Consider the following 15,254-nt stretch of genomic DNA (forward strand, 5'->3'; position numbering starts at 1 on the left):
CAATCTGCGTAGAGAATTTAGAAACGCAGGAAAAACATCTGGCTGGCTTTGACTTCTAGCTGCAGTTTGACACTTAAATAATACTAGAACAGTGGAAATAAAGAAATCTGGAATTAAATGCCATTTCTTCTACAAATTCAGCTGATACTTTAGGGAAAGCCCTGAAAATCTTCCAAATGATGCGGATGATCGTTCTGTTTTTTTCAGCATGGTGGACAGCAGCATTGTTTGTCCGTTGTGTGTTGTGAGCATTTACACAACCACCTGATCTTTTTGTGGTTAAAGAACTCTCCATCGCGGTTTCTGATTAAACAAGCTGCATACAGTAGTTCTTTTAATAGTAACTATATTTTCAACCGTGCTACGTGCACTAATATAAATGCACGTGCACGTGATGGGTGAAGTCATGGTGCACGTGCGAAAATAAGGCTCCCCCGAAAGCCCCAGTGTAATTCGAGCCCTGGGTATGTTTGAAAGGTAAATATTCAGTGATACTGCTAAACGCGTCATATTGCTGTAAGTCCAACCAGAGACATGAAAACTGCAAATGACACGATAACATTTCATTTCAGTTTTACGTTAGATAAACATCAGAACTTTTACCCTTACTTTAGTGTAAAGAGCCAACGATTCTGCTACATGTGGTGAAACATTTATTCTATGTCCTCCTTTCTTACAGTAGTTGTGTTTACATGGAGCACCTCTGATCTGATCAGATTAAAGATGCGTCATGTAAACATGTCAGCTGATCAGATCGGCCTCAGTTGTAAAGATTTCTAAACCCGATCGAAATGGTTGGTTTAAACCTTTTCATGTTGTGTGTTGGTGGGGGTGAGGACCCAAACAAAGGCAGATCAGCCAGAAGGTTAAAGGTTTTCGTCTCCAAATACCAGGAGCAGGGAAACACAATACAACGATGAACCACAAGGATCTGACAAGGGCAAACTGAAAACCATGGAGTATGTATTCAGAGGGAGTAACAAGGGACAGGTGAAGTGAATGAGTAACTAGACCAGGTTAACCAACGAGCCAGAAACAGAAACCACAGAAACACAAGAGGGAAAACAGATAAACTGAATTAAACGTGACAAAACCCAGAATTATAAACCAAAAGTCAAGACAAAAACTAAGCCAATTTTTCCACATCTCCTAATCAAGATACATCACATTACACAAGAAACTAAGATCAAAACAGAACTAAACATGACAAACCAAAACCCTAAACCCATGATCAACAGAAATAAAACCTGAAAACCACAAACTATAAACCAAGATCAAAACATAACACAAACCAAAGAACAGACCAAAAACAAACAAGAACCTGGAACCCACACAGTGAACCATGACATTTCACCATTGGACAAACAGGAACAAATAATCACGTCTACACTCACTCTTAAGGTTTCTGAGATGTTGTTGTTTCTGCTTGAACCACGTTTGGGTTAGCTGACGTTGGTTTTAGGGAAATGTGGCGGATACAAGGTTTTGTTAAAAGCTGAAATAGTTAAGGTTTATTGAGCATTTCAACAGTCAAAAGGTTCCAAATATATAAAAAACCCTTCTTCTTCAGAACTAATAGCCCTGTGCATGTTAAAGGCGTTACGATCATATTAAATCTGTCCATCATATAAATACACCTGATCGATCACTTTATCCAGCACACGTCAACATATCAGCTGGAATCTCTGATCTGATTGATTTCAGTCAGATAGAAGAAATGCTTATCCATGCTTATCCTTTTTGTTTGAATAACCAAAGTCTGACATTGGTAAGGTAAACGGTTTGTTGGGAGGAATTAACTCTCCGTCTGCTGTATTTACCACTCTAACACACCTCTTCTGCAACTCACAGGATGGAAAACGAAGCAACACAAGCGGCAACACGAGGATGCATGTGGAAGATACTCTGATCTGCCGTCATAGTTCAGACATATTCCTTTATGGAAAGTGACGATACTGAGTGATCTTTACGTTTAAATAATCGTGGTGTTTAGGCAAGGCAAGGCAAGGCAGTTTATTTGTACAGCACATTTCATGTACAGGACAATTCAAAGTGCTTTACATAAAGCAAAGACATTACAGATATTTAGAACAGTAAAAGGCATCAACACATAATCAAATAAAATAATAAATTACATTAAAATGATTAAAAGCAAGATAAGTTAAAAAGTTACCGTGCAGATTTCATGCATAGGCGCATGAGAAAAGAAATGTTTTTAACCTGGATTTAAAAATGTCTACATTTGGGGAAAGTTTAATCTCCACTGGCAGTTTGTTCCATTTGTTTGCAGCATAACAGCTAAATGCTGCTTCTCCATGTTTAGTCTGGACTCTGGTCTGGACTAGTTGACCAGAGTCTTTGGATCTAAGAGCTCTGCTAGGTTTATATTCTCTGAACATATCACAGATGTATTCTGGTCCTAAACCATTTAATCCCGTGATCTATTGCGAAATGAACCCTTTAAAGCCCAACCCAATATGAAAATGGGGATAAAAGTCTAATTTCTTTAATGTGATGTATTTATTTGGCCCTTTACCAAAATGCAAAAAAATAATTAACAAAATGAATAATTTCCACATATTCACCATTTATTACTGTGTGATTTGTTAAAATTATTGTAGTACATTACTGTGTTCACCAGGGACAGAAGATAAGTATCAGATTGTGTACAACAGGGTTTTGAGCGAAGTTTTTACCATAAAGTGATGCAAAAGGTCTCAGAAACTGTAAGAATCAAACATGTTACATACAGCATTATAGGGTTAAGTAATTGGGACATCCCTACCTCCATCATTTCAGCCTTCATCATGTGCTTTATGTTCTTCAAAAGCTGAACTTTTTAATCCGATTTATTGTAAATGATCGGATGTTATGGCAGTGATAACCAGATTTAATCAAATGGTGTTTTTCCTTCAAGCTCAGTTCCCACCTGCTTTTCTAGGATTGTTTTCTGTCCTGAGCACTGAAATGAGTGACCTATGGAGCTTTTGCTGAAGGATGTTATAAATGAAAATTATATTAAGTTTCCTCGGCTTTGTTAACAGAACCTGGTGATGCATGTTCCCAAAGTCAAGCTCAACATACTGAATAAAACATTCTTAGTTTTCCAGTGTTGACTGTTTTCCTGTCTAACAGTCACTTGGTCATATTATTAAGATGTATCCAGAAATAATCAATTTGTTATTTAAAGTTTATGACTAATTTTATCCATATTTTGTACACTGAAGTTCCTTTCACATGAGCACTGTTTTCCATGAATCAGCTGTCATTTCTCTATTTTAGGAGGGTTTTTTCCTCATTATCTGAGTCAAATGAACAAGAAAAGACTGCTGCCGAGTTTGAGATGCAGCTTCTCCTCTTGTGTGGTTAAATGACCAGTGCAGCTCCTTCCTTAAAGTAGAACCAAAACATGACGTCATGAGAATGCGTCAGCCAACAGCTTGTGTTCTTGCTTCTTTGTGACGCCATTTTAAACAGAGATTTAATCAACAAAAAGAAAATCTGTTGCTCTAAACAAGGAGCCATTCCTGCTTTTGTCACACGGAAAGGCTGCATTTCATTGGCACAAAAACAGGAACATTTTAAATTCTACCAAAGATGCACTTTTATGGACTGGCTTTTGCCACAAGTTGACTGAAAAATGCATTTGTTTTATTATTTTTATAATATTGCTTTGCTGTTTTTATTGTTTTTTATAGTATTTAGTCTTGTTTTTAATTTAATATAATTTCATTATATTGCTTTAGTTAGTTTGTTGTATTGTTTTTTTGTTTTTTCTTTCGTTGTTTTATTGGACTGAGTAGAGTTGCATGCTCATTACCTCCGTTTCCACCGATGGGTGCAGGTTGGGACGCATTTATTTGTCTTTCTACATGCAAAAACTGGAAAGGGTACCCTAATATCCAACCCAATCTGCCCTATTTTGTTGGGACCCTTCCGTTAGGGTACCAATCTAACCAAACTGACTCAACAGGGTGGAGCTTGACACACTGCAATCTGTTGATTGGTTGAGAGAAAAAGTGACTTCCCATGTGACCTGGCATAAAAACAAAGCAGGAATGGCTCCTTGTTTAGAACAACATATTTTATTTTTGTTGATTAAATCTCCATTTGAAATGGCGTCACAAAGCACTGCCAAGAAGAAAGAAGACAAGCTGTACAATGACCGCCATCCTCCTCCTTTGTTTCTGAGTCATGTTTTGGTTCTACTGTAAGGAAGGCACTGCTCCACGATAGTGTCATGCTATTTTGTAACTGAGGCTTCTGTCGCTCTCCGGCTGATACTCCGCCTCTCAGGTAAGGTTATAGTTGACTGTGGGAACACAACAAGACTACAATTTACAAACCATCCGCACCCTAATCGTCCCAACCCGCACCCATTGGTGGAAACGAGGCCATACTTGTTGGTGCACAACAGTAGTTGTAATAATACAGTAATCATTTTACCACTATTAACTAGTCAAATTGGTCCCTACACTTCCCCCACTGGTTACTTGCATATTGCAACTTGTGAATGCATAGCGTTAAATTCTGAGGATGTGCACAAATGATCTTTCAAACAAATGCAAAATATGTGAGACAGCCATGATAAACAAGTGTATGTGTAATTTAAAGCAAGTATATTTTCAGTTTAAACCCTCACAGTGTAACACCATAGCTCTTCCTGCCACTGAATGAAGGTTCAGGATTATTAACAGAATACCAGTCATTGACTGAATGCCATCACTCTGACAGACTGTAACCAAATGAAGACATTATTGTTTTGTAGCTCATGTGTGAAAAGGGATTGAATGTATTACTAGTACATCACAACCCAAGTATTGATTAAGGAACATGCATCATTCAGTTAAGATGCAAATAGACATAAAAAAATCTGAAAATTTTACATTTACAAGATCCTGCAACGAAGGCATTGTAAGGTACTCTTTCTGGGCACCGCAGGTTCATGCAGCACAGATGTTAAGGAAAATCGGAACTTTCACAACCTCTTCTCCAAAGTGGCTGCCCACCTCTCTAATGGGAGTGCTGGGAGTGGTAGGAAGCGTCCCTTAGAGGAGGGCAATAATGGCCACTCACACTCCAAGTACAGGCCCAAGAAGCGAAAAAAGGTCCCTGGGCCTATTCTGCCCAAGAACGCCCTAATGCAGCTGAATGAGATTAAACCAGGACTGCAGTACAAACTGCTCTCTCAGACCGGGCCTGTCCATGCACCCATGTTTGTGATGACTGTGGAAGTCAATGGGCAGCTCTTCGAGGGTTCGGGTCCAACCAAGAAGAAGGCCAAGCTAAACGCAGCAGAGAAGGCTCTGCGCTCCTTCGTCCAGTTCCCCAATGCATCCGAAGCCCACATGGCCATGGGCCGAACCCTGGCTGTTCACACAGACTTCACCTCAGACCACGCTGACTTTCCAGACATGCTCTTTAATGCCTTTGAGACATCCACCTCTCTAGATGACCACTTTTACCTCACCTCCAACAGTATTAGTTCCTTCACTGCTCTGGGAATTGAGTACCAATTGCTACCTTCCCTTGTCCCAAACCTACCCCAGTGTCCACTGCCCCCTCCACCATCCACCTTCATCTCCCCAACAAGTGGCAAGAATCCTGTCATGATTCTCAACGAGATGCGTCCTGACCTCAAATTTGACTTTGTGTCAGAGAGTGGGGAGAGCCATGCCAAGAGCTTTGTCATGTCAGTGACTGTGGATGCTCAGAAGTTCCAGGGTTCTGGGCGCAACAAGAGGCTGGCCAAGGCCAGAGCTGCTCAGGCAGCTCTGTCAGCTCTCTTTAACATGCAGCTCAACCAGGCCCCATCACAACAGCCTATACCCAGAGAGGGACTGCAGCTTCACCTGCCACAGGTAAGCATGAACCAGAGGCTACATTCGTACTGTAGCTCAAATCCGATTTTTTTTGCCCATATGGTACTCATAATTTTTTTTAATGACAGTCTGAACGGCGCAAAGCCAATTTCTTTAAATCCGATCTAGGCCATTTTCATATGTGGTCCTAGATCGGATACGTATCCGATCTGCGTGGAAGCGACCTCAGTCTGAACGGTCATGGCGCGTTTCATCCGACTTTGACATCAGAGAAGTCAGATGAACATCCCAATTCTGTAGTTTCACAATAATGACACCATCACTTTAAATATATGAACGACTTAGAAAAAGTAATGCAATGAAGGGAGGGACGAAATGTATTTACTATTAGAATGTGTTAACGTGCAGGTCGGGTGGCATTTTATATCCTTGGGCAGGTGTGGGTTGGTAAAACTGGACCCACCTTGGCTGCATTGTCTGTACTTGCCTCTGTAGAGCAGTAGAAGCCACTACTCCACAAAAGGCCATTGTTAACGTTTGTGCTCTCCTTTTTCTCAGTCTCCTTTCATTCGTCAATTGGGCAAAATTGCAAGTGTTCAGAGTGGAGAAGTACTTCCAGATTGATAAAAAAAAAGAAAGACGTAAAGCATCCATTACGTCCATAAATACTACGCACTGCGTGACATACTCTGTGCATTCATGTCACTCCAGGGTCCCATACCGTTCACACCACAGCGTGATGAAGGTCGCATTGAAATAATATGAACCAAAGTGACCACGCCAAAAAAATCGGATTTTACTAAAAGATCAGATTTGAGGATTAAGACATGCTGTGTGAATGTAGCCAGAGTATATGACCACTGCAAGAACTGTTTTTGTTTCTTCATCTTCTGTTTTGTTACAGCAATCATTATCTCTATATTTATTACTGTCCTTTATTGTTTATTTGGGAGTACCCTTACTAAAAACAAGTAAGGGCTTCCTGATGCACATCCTCAATCAAATGGCATTTCCAGGTTTAAGTACTTTAGGAAAACAAAGTGGTGGTCAAACAAACCAACTGAACAGAGTATTTTCACAGTTTAGATTTGAAAACGGGCACTAGATACTTGTTATGTTACAGGTCCTTATACATTATCCAAGAAAGATTTAAGCTCTAAATTTGACAAATACCCATCAGTTCAGTTCCCTGATATCTAAAACTATCTGATCCTTCAGCCAAGCTGATGTAAAACATGGTTATAAAAACCTTCCCTGATGTCAGAACTAGTCATGTGCTAAGACCAAAACACACACCTACACCACCTGGATTAACTCAGGGCTGTGCCATCAGATAGTACTAAGGAAAATGGAGAAGCTTGTTAACAATCATGTAATAACTTCATCTTGAGAGGAAAGACATTTTATCCCTGCAGAGCAGCCAGTGAACATATGAATAACAAGCTTCAGACTTCGTTTTAAAATCTAAGTCAGTTGTTCCTGGACGTTAGGAGGGAAGAACGTAAAACTAGACTAAATAAAATGTACGATTTTTGCACGATTAGTAAAACATGGTGAAATTTGTGAAAGTACTAGTGGGCAAATTATGAGTTATTATGAGACATTTCACCAACCAAGGAAAAATGGGGGGAAAAAACAGAACAGGAAAATAAGACAAGGCAGTCTTGTCCTAAAGGGTTGACTAGTATAATGGTGAGTAATTATGTTAATGTGGCCTCATATAAAGTAGCAGTCTACCAGTCTTAAAGCCTCGGACTATAGTGGAGGAGTTTATTCCTTCGGCCACTGACATGGTTTTAACTGTAATTATTAAAGTATCAGGGTATAAACTAATAGAAAAGCTGGTCCAGTTTGTAACATGTTTAGTAGCTTTGCTAATCATCACCTCCATGTGTGACCACTGTAAGAAAAGGCCTGATTGAAGATGGACTCAGGAGAGACAAGTTCAATACACTGAGAATGTATTTACACATAAACTAATCCCATCCTGTAATCCCTGCACACCGATAACAAAGCTGCTATCTTAATTACCATCAGCCCTGAGAGCTATTCAAACACTGCTGTTCATTAAATCTACAGTGCTCGATTCTCAGAGCAACGAAGCCGAAGATTTCTGTTTTAATCTGCTCACACCTCCACCTGTCATTCACACCACTGCAGATTTCCTAATTGAAATATTCACTGAGTGCAGATAAGAGAGGCGTCCTGGCTTTGTGTGCCTCGCCAGCTGCTTTGTGATTCAGTCCTTCAGTTTCTGTTTGACATCGTTCTGCCTCTCGGCTCTGTGTTGGCCTCCTCAGGTTCTGGCAGACGCCGTCTCCCGTCTGGTCATCGATAAGTTCAGCGAACTGACAGATAACTTCACATCTCCACAGGCTCGACGGAAAGTCTTGGCAGGTGTCGTTATGACAACAGGTATTCATTTTATAGTATAAGGGTTTTATAGAGCACAGGTTCCCAACCTATATTTCCTGACGACCCCCTTCATGCAACTAGAAAAAGCTGTGGACCCCCCGCCTGCCCAGTGTTGAAACCACGCTTGGTTTTATGCTTTCATTACCTGCTTCTCACCATAATTATGCATTCTGGCTGACTCCTTTCCTTTGATATAACCAAAGTTAAGCTAATAACCAACATGTAGCCTTACTTTTATTTTTAAAGAAGGACGAATCACCTGCACTGTGGCATTTCTCAGACATGTCTTGTTAATAAAAAGGTGCAGCATAAAGCTGGATTTATACTTGTGCAGCGTATGCGTACGGTTGGGCCGTGTGGCTGACGCTGGTGAAATGTCCTCTTGCACTCGAGCGTAGTGACGCCGTCGTATTGCAGTTTCGCTTCCAAATCTGAAGGTGGCAGTAGGGCTTCTTTTAGCTGGTAAACATAGAGTGAAGTTGACAGAGTACTTCCTGTTTTAAAACAAAAATGGCGGCCAACATGGTGCAGTGTCTTCATGAGCTCGTAGAAGCAAACGTGTGAAATGCAAATAAATAAAAATGGTGGTTACAAAATTCTGCGAGAAGATCCAGAAATCCGGAAACTCGCAACTGCAAACTGAGCAATCATAAGGAAGTACTTCCTCATATCCATGCTGTGTAGCAGGGGTGCACGTCAGGTCTGGAAGAGGTGCGGGTCAAGCCTCTGTGGACCTACAGAGTCTACGGTGGTGACACTGTAATCAACCTTACACAGAGTATAAATCCAGCTTTGGTGTTTTCAGACTCCCAAAATCCCCAAAGTAAAAGCCCCAAATGATAAAAAAACTGAAGCAAAAACCTCTTAACTTGTCTCTGTGTGGATATGGCCTTCATTTAAACCACACTGGCTTTGAACAGTCAAAGGTTCGGGGAGCCCCTGTGCTCTTTGGGGGACCCCAGGCTGGGAACCACTGCTATAAAGTATTTACAGAAGAAAGCAGCATGTGTTGTAGCAGTGTCATGCCAATTGTAAGACTTGTAAGATGAATGAAATGTTGGAGATGTAAGACATTTTCATCCAACAGAGCCAGCTCTAACTCTAGTTTAATTTAATTTAAAAACCACATCACTTTAAACATCTGTATATGTAGGTAAATGCACATTTTTTTCTTTGAAAAGCTACTTGCTTTCATACAAAAGAACTCAGAAATGATCCTGTTGGTGTAAAAGCAAGAGAGCCTGCATAGGAACAGTGAGAGAATAAAGGTTCTCTAGACTGATGAGGGATTAACTGGACTTCATGGGGAAGCATGGTGGTGGCAGCATCATGTCACACTGAATAGAGAAGGATGTCTGAATTTTCTATTCATTCATTTTTAATTTACAACTAAATTAATATTACCAGGCAACTTAATCCTTCAACAATCTGAACACACAACATAAATTAGATTTGTTATTGTTATTTGTTGATGTGTAAAGTGTTTGGTATTTGTGTGTGGATTTGAACCCAAAGTACTGTAACTGAGCAAATAGTTTAATAGCTTATAAATCGTTTATTACATTTACAACAATATAGAGCTGATTCTCGCTCCTTATACATGAAGAAAAACTGCTCCAAATAACTCTGATATGTTTCCAGAATTCAGTCTGTTGGTAGTTAATGCCGACGGCTGGGCTTTTCTGTCCACATCCAGGCACAGATGTGAAGAAAGCTCAGGTCATCTGTGTGTCCACGGGGACAAAGTGCATTAACGGCGAGTACATGAGTGATCGAGGTTTGGCCCTCAACGACTGCCATGCTGAGATTGTAGCTCGGCGCTCTCTCATCAGGTTCCTGTACTCCCAGCTGGAGCACTTCCTCAGGTGATTCCTGCAGTAACATCCACGCCTGCCATCTCTGCGAGAAAAAAATCATCCTGATGAAAAAATGTCACTTTAATCTTCAGTAACAATGAAGAAGAGCAGCAGAAGTCCATCTTCAGCAGGTGTGAGAGCAGACCAGGCTTTAGACTGAAAGAAAACGTTCAGTTCCACCTGTACATCAGCACCTCCCCCTGCGGAGACGCTCGCATCTTCTCCCCTCATGAAGCTGGAGTGGAGGGTGAGCTCAGAGAGGCTGGACATGAGCTGATCCAGATGTTTGCTTAGTGTCATGCTCACGGTGTATTCTGTTGTTTCTCAGATCAGGGAGACAAGCACCCGAACAGGAAGGCTCGCGGGCAGCTGAGGACTAAGATCGAGTCTGGTGAGGGAACCATCCCCGTAAGATCCAGCAACACCATCCAGACCTGGGATGGGGTCCTGCAGGGGGAGAGGCTGCTCACCATGTCCTGTTCAGACAAGATCGCCAGGTCTGAGTCCAGAGGTTCTCCATTTATGTCAAATGAGCCGATGTGAGCCTGAATTACCTCAGAGTCTGTCATCACTGCTGTTGGAGTTCTTCATCGCCTTCAGATCAGCCTCCAGGAGCCTCCCAGCATCATCTGTGTGTTCAGGAGAATCTGTCTTTGTCTTTAGATGGAACGTTGTTGGATTCCAAGGCTCTTTGATGAGCTACTTTACCGAGCCCATCTACTTCTCCAGCATCATCCTGGGCAGCCTGTACCATGCCGACCACCTGTCCCGGGCCATGTACCAGAGGATCACCGACATGGAGCTCCTGCCGCCGCCCTTCAGCCTCAACAGACCCCTGCTGAGCGGTGAGAAGCAGCCAACGTTTTTCATGTGAAATCTTCTCTACTTCCAACCTTCTTTATGGAATAAAATGGCATTTGACGTTTGCAGGAATAAGTAACGCCGAGGCTCGTCAGCCGGGAAAAGCTCCGAACTTCAGCGTGAACTGGACGGTGGGAGATCAGGGCTTGGAGGTGATTAACGCCACCACCGGTAAAGACGATCTGGGTCGACCTTCTCGGCTCTGCAAACACACTCTTTCCGGTCGCTGGATGCGTCTGCACAGCCAGGTAACACACTGCTTTCACTGACCCGAGGAGCACATCTGGGTTTAAAATGCACACCTGCAGACATGTAATCAGCTTAAACTAAGAAAACATGCATGTAGTAACCTTTAAAAATGTTTTTCTGAGTAAATGAGAATTTTACTCCCACCAAAAAGGTAGGCAGGTCTTTTCTTTGCTAAAAAGTCTGAAACAGCATAACACAACTAGCACAATAAAACTCCAGGAGCTCCAAAGCAATACAGATTAAGATTGGAAAACAAAACAAAAAAGAATCTAAACAAACATCTGTCAGATCACCAATAAATCCATTATTAGAAAAAAGAAATTCTGTGATGCCAAAAAAGGTCAGAGGCAAGCGGCAACCTCTGCCTGTAAAATGTGAAACCTATGCTGAAGTGCAAAAAATTGCAGCTTCAAAACAGAGCAAATCCCCATAGACTCCCATGTTAAAAAGATTAGTTAAAAAGAAGTAGAAGAAGAAGAAGGAGAAGTTTAAAAGACCAACTTCACAGCAGAAATAAACATATTTAAATCCTGGTACTAAAATCCATTTTAGGATTTATAGGTCAAGATTACCTTGATGACAACTGTGAGGGGGTGAATTTTTTTCTAACTCGTCTGTTTGGATGTTATTTAATCTTGAAATTCGGCATAATTAGGGGTGTGTCCTTTTGATTGACAGGTATCCAGTATCCACAGCAAGAAGGAAGAGTGCAGCACAAACGTGGTTTTTAGCCGGCTAGCAGTGTGCCTTAGTTTTAGCCTAGCTACCTTCATTAGCTGGTTAGCTACCGTTGCTCGGGGTTAGCTCAGTTAGCTCTTAGCTACGAAGTTTGATGGTTATAATCATCCACCACTACCTTCACTGTCCGCCCCTCTCTCAGCTCAACCTCTTTACCCATTTTTGGATTGTCCGGGACTAACGACACATGTGATGCTACCAAGATGGCGATGGTGGGAACGCCCAATGAGCTTCACCTTTGCTCTTCAGAAACCTACGGGTAATGTCACGGAGGCTCCGTCCATCTTTTATATACAGTCTATGGTCAGAGGTCACCCTAAAGGAGTTGCAAACAGCAGAGATGGAGAGTCTTCCCACCATCTTTCAGGAGCATGTTCTTCAGATCATGTGTGAGAAGTAACTGCGGTCAGAAGAAGCTAAAACTGAACCTGGTTTTCACAAACCCGTTACCTCAACTACACCGTCTGTGCAGTGAAGCACAACATCATGTTGTAGGGATGATTTGTTTCGGTAGAGCCTGGAAAATGGCTCAGAGCCAAGCGAAGGTTGGATCCAGAGGCTTTGCTCCTCTATGGTAGATCTGCAGCAATATTCAGGTGCTTCATTCAGTCTCACTAAGGAAACTCAGGCAGATTTATACCTGTGCGACGTCTGCGTGCGGTCGGCTACGGCGTAGCTGACGCTGGCGAGTTTGATCTCGCACTCGAGCGTAGGGTTACGCATTATGTTGCAGTTTCTCCTCCTAACCTGAAGGTGGCAGCAGGGGTAGTATTGGCCTGTAAACTCACCAGGTCAGAGTTCTTTTGATGGTTTACTTCAGTCCGGTAGGTATTTTCTGTTTATAAACAACAATGGTGTCCAGTATGGTTCCGTGTCTTTATTAGCTTGTAGAAGAAAATGAAGAAATAATTTGATTAGCTTCTCATCAACTTGATCTATGGGGTGTTGTTTTTAAAAATGGCAGTTACTAAACAATTTCAGCAAGAAGATCCAGCAATCCGGAAACTCGTAATCCCAAATTGACCAATCATAAGGTACCTCCTCGTAACCGTCTGCGTAGCAAGGGTTCACGGTCTGAAAGAGGTGTGCGTCAAGCCTCCGCGGAGCTATGCAGCACCTACAGTGGTGACGCCATGTGAGTATAAATCCGACTTAAGCTGGAACTGCTGAAAATTATTCCTTCTTTTGTTTCACAAATCTAAATATTTCACAATTTCAAACTCCCAAAATCCGTTTTAGTTCCAGGCTGGAAGTCAACAAAATAAGAAAACATGCCAAATGTAGAGAAACGTGAAGCAAAGTGACTCAACATTATGTGTTTGTTGGCTCGGATGAGCTTTGTAATCAGACCCAGCCAAAGGCCACTAACCTTCTGCTTGTTTAGACTCTTTGATTTGTTAGACTTTGTGGATTTTCTCACCAGTACTGATCCAGTATGAACTGTCTTACAATGTTCATACAGATTTGTTTGAATCCTCCCCATGTTCCACAGCTCGCCTCCACCCTGCGGATCAGAACCATGCAGCCCAGCAGCTACCACGAGGCCAAGCAGGCGGCGCTGGAGTACCATTCAGCCAAGCAGGTGCTGTTCAGGGCCTTCCACAGAGCCGGACTGGGAGCCTGGGTGAAGAAGCCTGTAGAACAGGACCAGTTCTCGCTCTCCATCTGAGCCAGGGCTGGTTCTGGTTGGTGGAGGAAGATGTTTCCTCTGGACTGGACTGTGTTTTCATTGAAAGAAAGAGGCAACAAATCCACAGACTCAACATTTCTCTGATTATAAATCCTCCTGCTGCTCCAAGAAGCTTATTATTTGGTCAGTTATGCAACTTTATACCGTGGACAGAAGTGCAGACAGTCTGAGGATGGAAACACATTTAACTTAGCGTGTCTACAGATGTAGATGATGTTTCCTGCTGTGAGAAGCATTCTTTTGCAATTTAAGGTGAGAAAGTTCTGCAGTTTGATGCTGCTGCACATCTAAGCTCAGGAGGAAGACACTGTACTGACTCAGATCTCATGAACTCAGACTTTAAACTTCATCTCACTTCACCTCTGTAAATAAATCCAGTTAAGTAGGTTTGGTCTTCTTCCTACCAGAAATACAGTCATATGTAAAAATTAAGACACCCCTATTAAATAAGTTATAAAGAAAACATTCACATTGCAATGTCGGATCTATCACCGGAAAACAACAGAAATTTACTTTGTTATACAATCAATGAAAGATAACAGCAATATTCTAACTGAGGAAGAAGGCAGGACATACCGACCTCTTACAGCAGCTGTGACAATACCTTCAGCGAGAGTCTTCCTGTAGTCGTCTCCCAATCACTGATATCAGTCTGTCCCACTCATCAACATTGAATGTTTTTTCAGCTTTGAGGGATTTGAGGGGTTTCTTCCATGGTGACCCCACAGCATCTCAGTGGGATTAAGATCTTGGCTTTGAATCGACCATTCCTGGATTGTCAGCCAGTTCTTGTTGGATTTACTGGTATGTTTGGGGTCATTGTCATGTGGCAGCATCCAGTTCTGCTTAGTCTCTGATACACAGTAAAATTCACAGTGGATTTGGTGATGGTGAGCTGACCAGGTCCTGCTTCACCAAATTATCCTGAAACCATGCGGTATTTGGTTTACAAATGAACATGTCCTCTGGTGATCTAATCATCCAGTTTTATACGCATCTGTCCGAAGAACACGATTCTAAAAATCCTGAGGACTGTAAGATGAAGCAGGTTTTCCTCTTATTGAGGTAAATTCAGGATTAACCTAGGGTTGTCTTTACTACAATGCTAGTTAACTTTGTATTGGGCTATATAGCCATGGTAACTTTCGCTGAATGGCTGAATGGTTCTGGATAAGAGATTGACGAGTATAAAATCACCACCTCCTGACCAATCACTTCTCTTGGAAAATGGCCACCCATTCTGTCGATCTTGGTGTGTGGATCATGAGAGGAGCGCTTAGAAAGATGCATCCTTTAGATGAAGAAATAAAGCCTTTGAAGCCTGTTTCTGTCGTTGTTCTTGACTTGACTCAGTGTTGTTTTCGTCAACGGTGACGATGACAAATTTATTTTGTTTACAAACTTTTTTTTCATGACGATAATGTTGCACACTTGAAAAACTCAGTGTGTTGTCTTTGCGGGTTTTATTGTGGTCGGCTGTTAAAGAAGACATGAGAACACAGTAAGCACAAACATTTTCAGCAGCCGACACAGCACTGAACTAACCCTGTATATAAATTCATACTCAGCACTAGCAACTTTGCTCTAACAACAAATGTTATAACTTTTGTTATTTACAGATCC

At 41.8% G+C, this 15,254-nt stretch overlaps 1 protein-coding gene across 2 annotated transcripts in view; it reads left to right on the forward strand.

The window, feature by feature from the left end:
• The window catches only part of LOC121635543 (double-stranded RNA-specific editase 1-like), a 33,388-nt gene extending 18,483 nt beyond the window's left edge, over positions 1-14,905 (forward strand). The window contains exons 3-10 of one of the 2 annotated variants that reach the window (XM_041978756.1): positions 4,942-5,861; positions 8,123-8,237; positions 9,934-10,102; positions 10,186-10,340; positions 10,422-10,632; positions 10,757-10,938; positions 11,024-11,202; positions 13,434-14,905. In XM_041978756.1, the coding sequence (XP_041834690.1) occupies positions 4,942-5,861; positions 8,123-8,237; positions 9,934-10,102; positions 10,186-10,340; positions 10,422-10,632; positions 10,757-10,938; positions 11,024-11,202; positions 13,434-13,610 (2,108 nt within the window). In that variant the 3' untranslated portion in view covers positions 13,611-14,905. The remainder of the gene's footprint in view (positions 1-4,941; positions 5,862-8,122; positions 8,238-9,933; positions 10,103-10,185; positions 10,341-10,421; positions 10,633-10,756; positions 10,939-11,023; positions 11,203-13,433) is intronic. The other variant, XM_041978757.1, reaches the window with a different exon arrangement.
• The last annotated feature ends 349 nt before the right edge of the window (positions 14,906-15,254 follow it).

Source organism: Melanotaenia boesemani, chromosome 24 (assembly GCF_017639745.1).
Source record: "Melanotaenia boesemani isolate fMelBoe1 chromosome 24, fMelBoe1.pri, whole genome shotgun sequence".
Lineage (NCBI taxonomy): Eukaryota > Metazoa > Chordata > Actinopteri > Atheriniformes > Melanotaeniidae > Melanotaenia > Melanotaenia boesemani.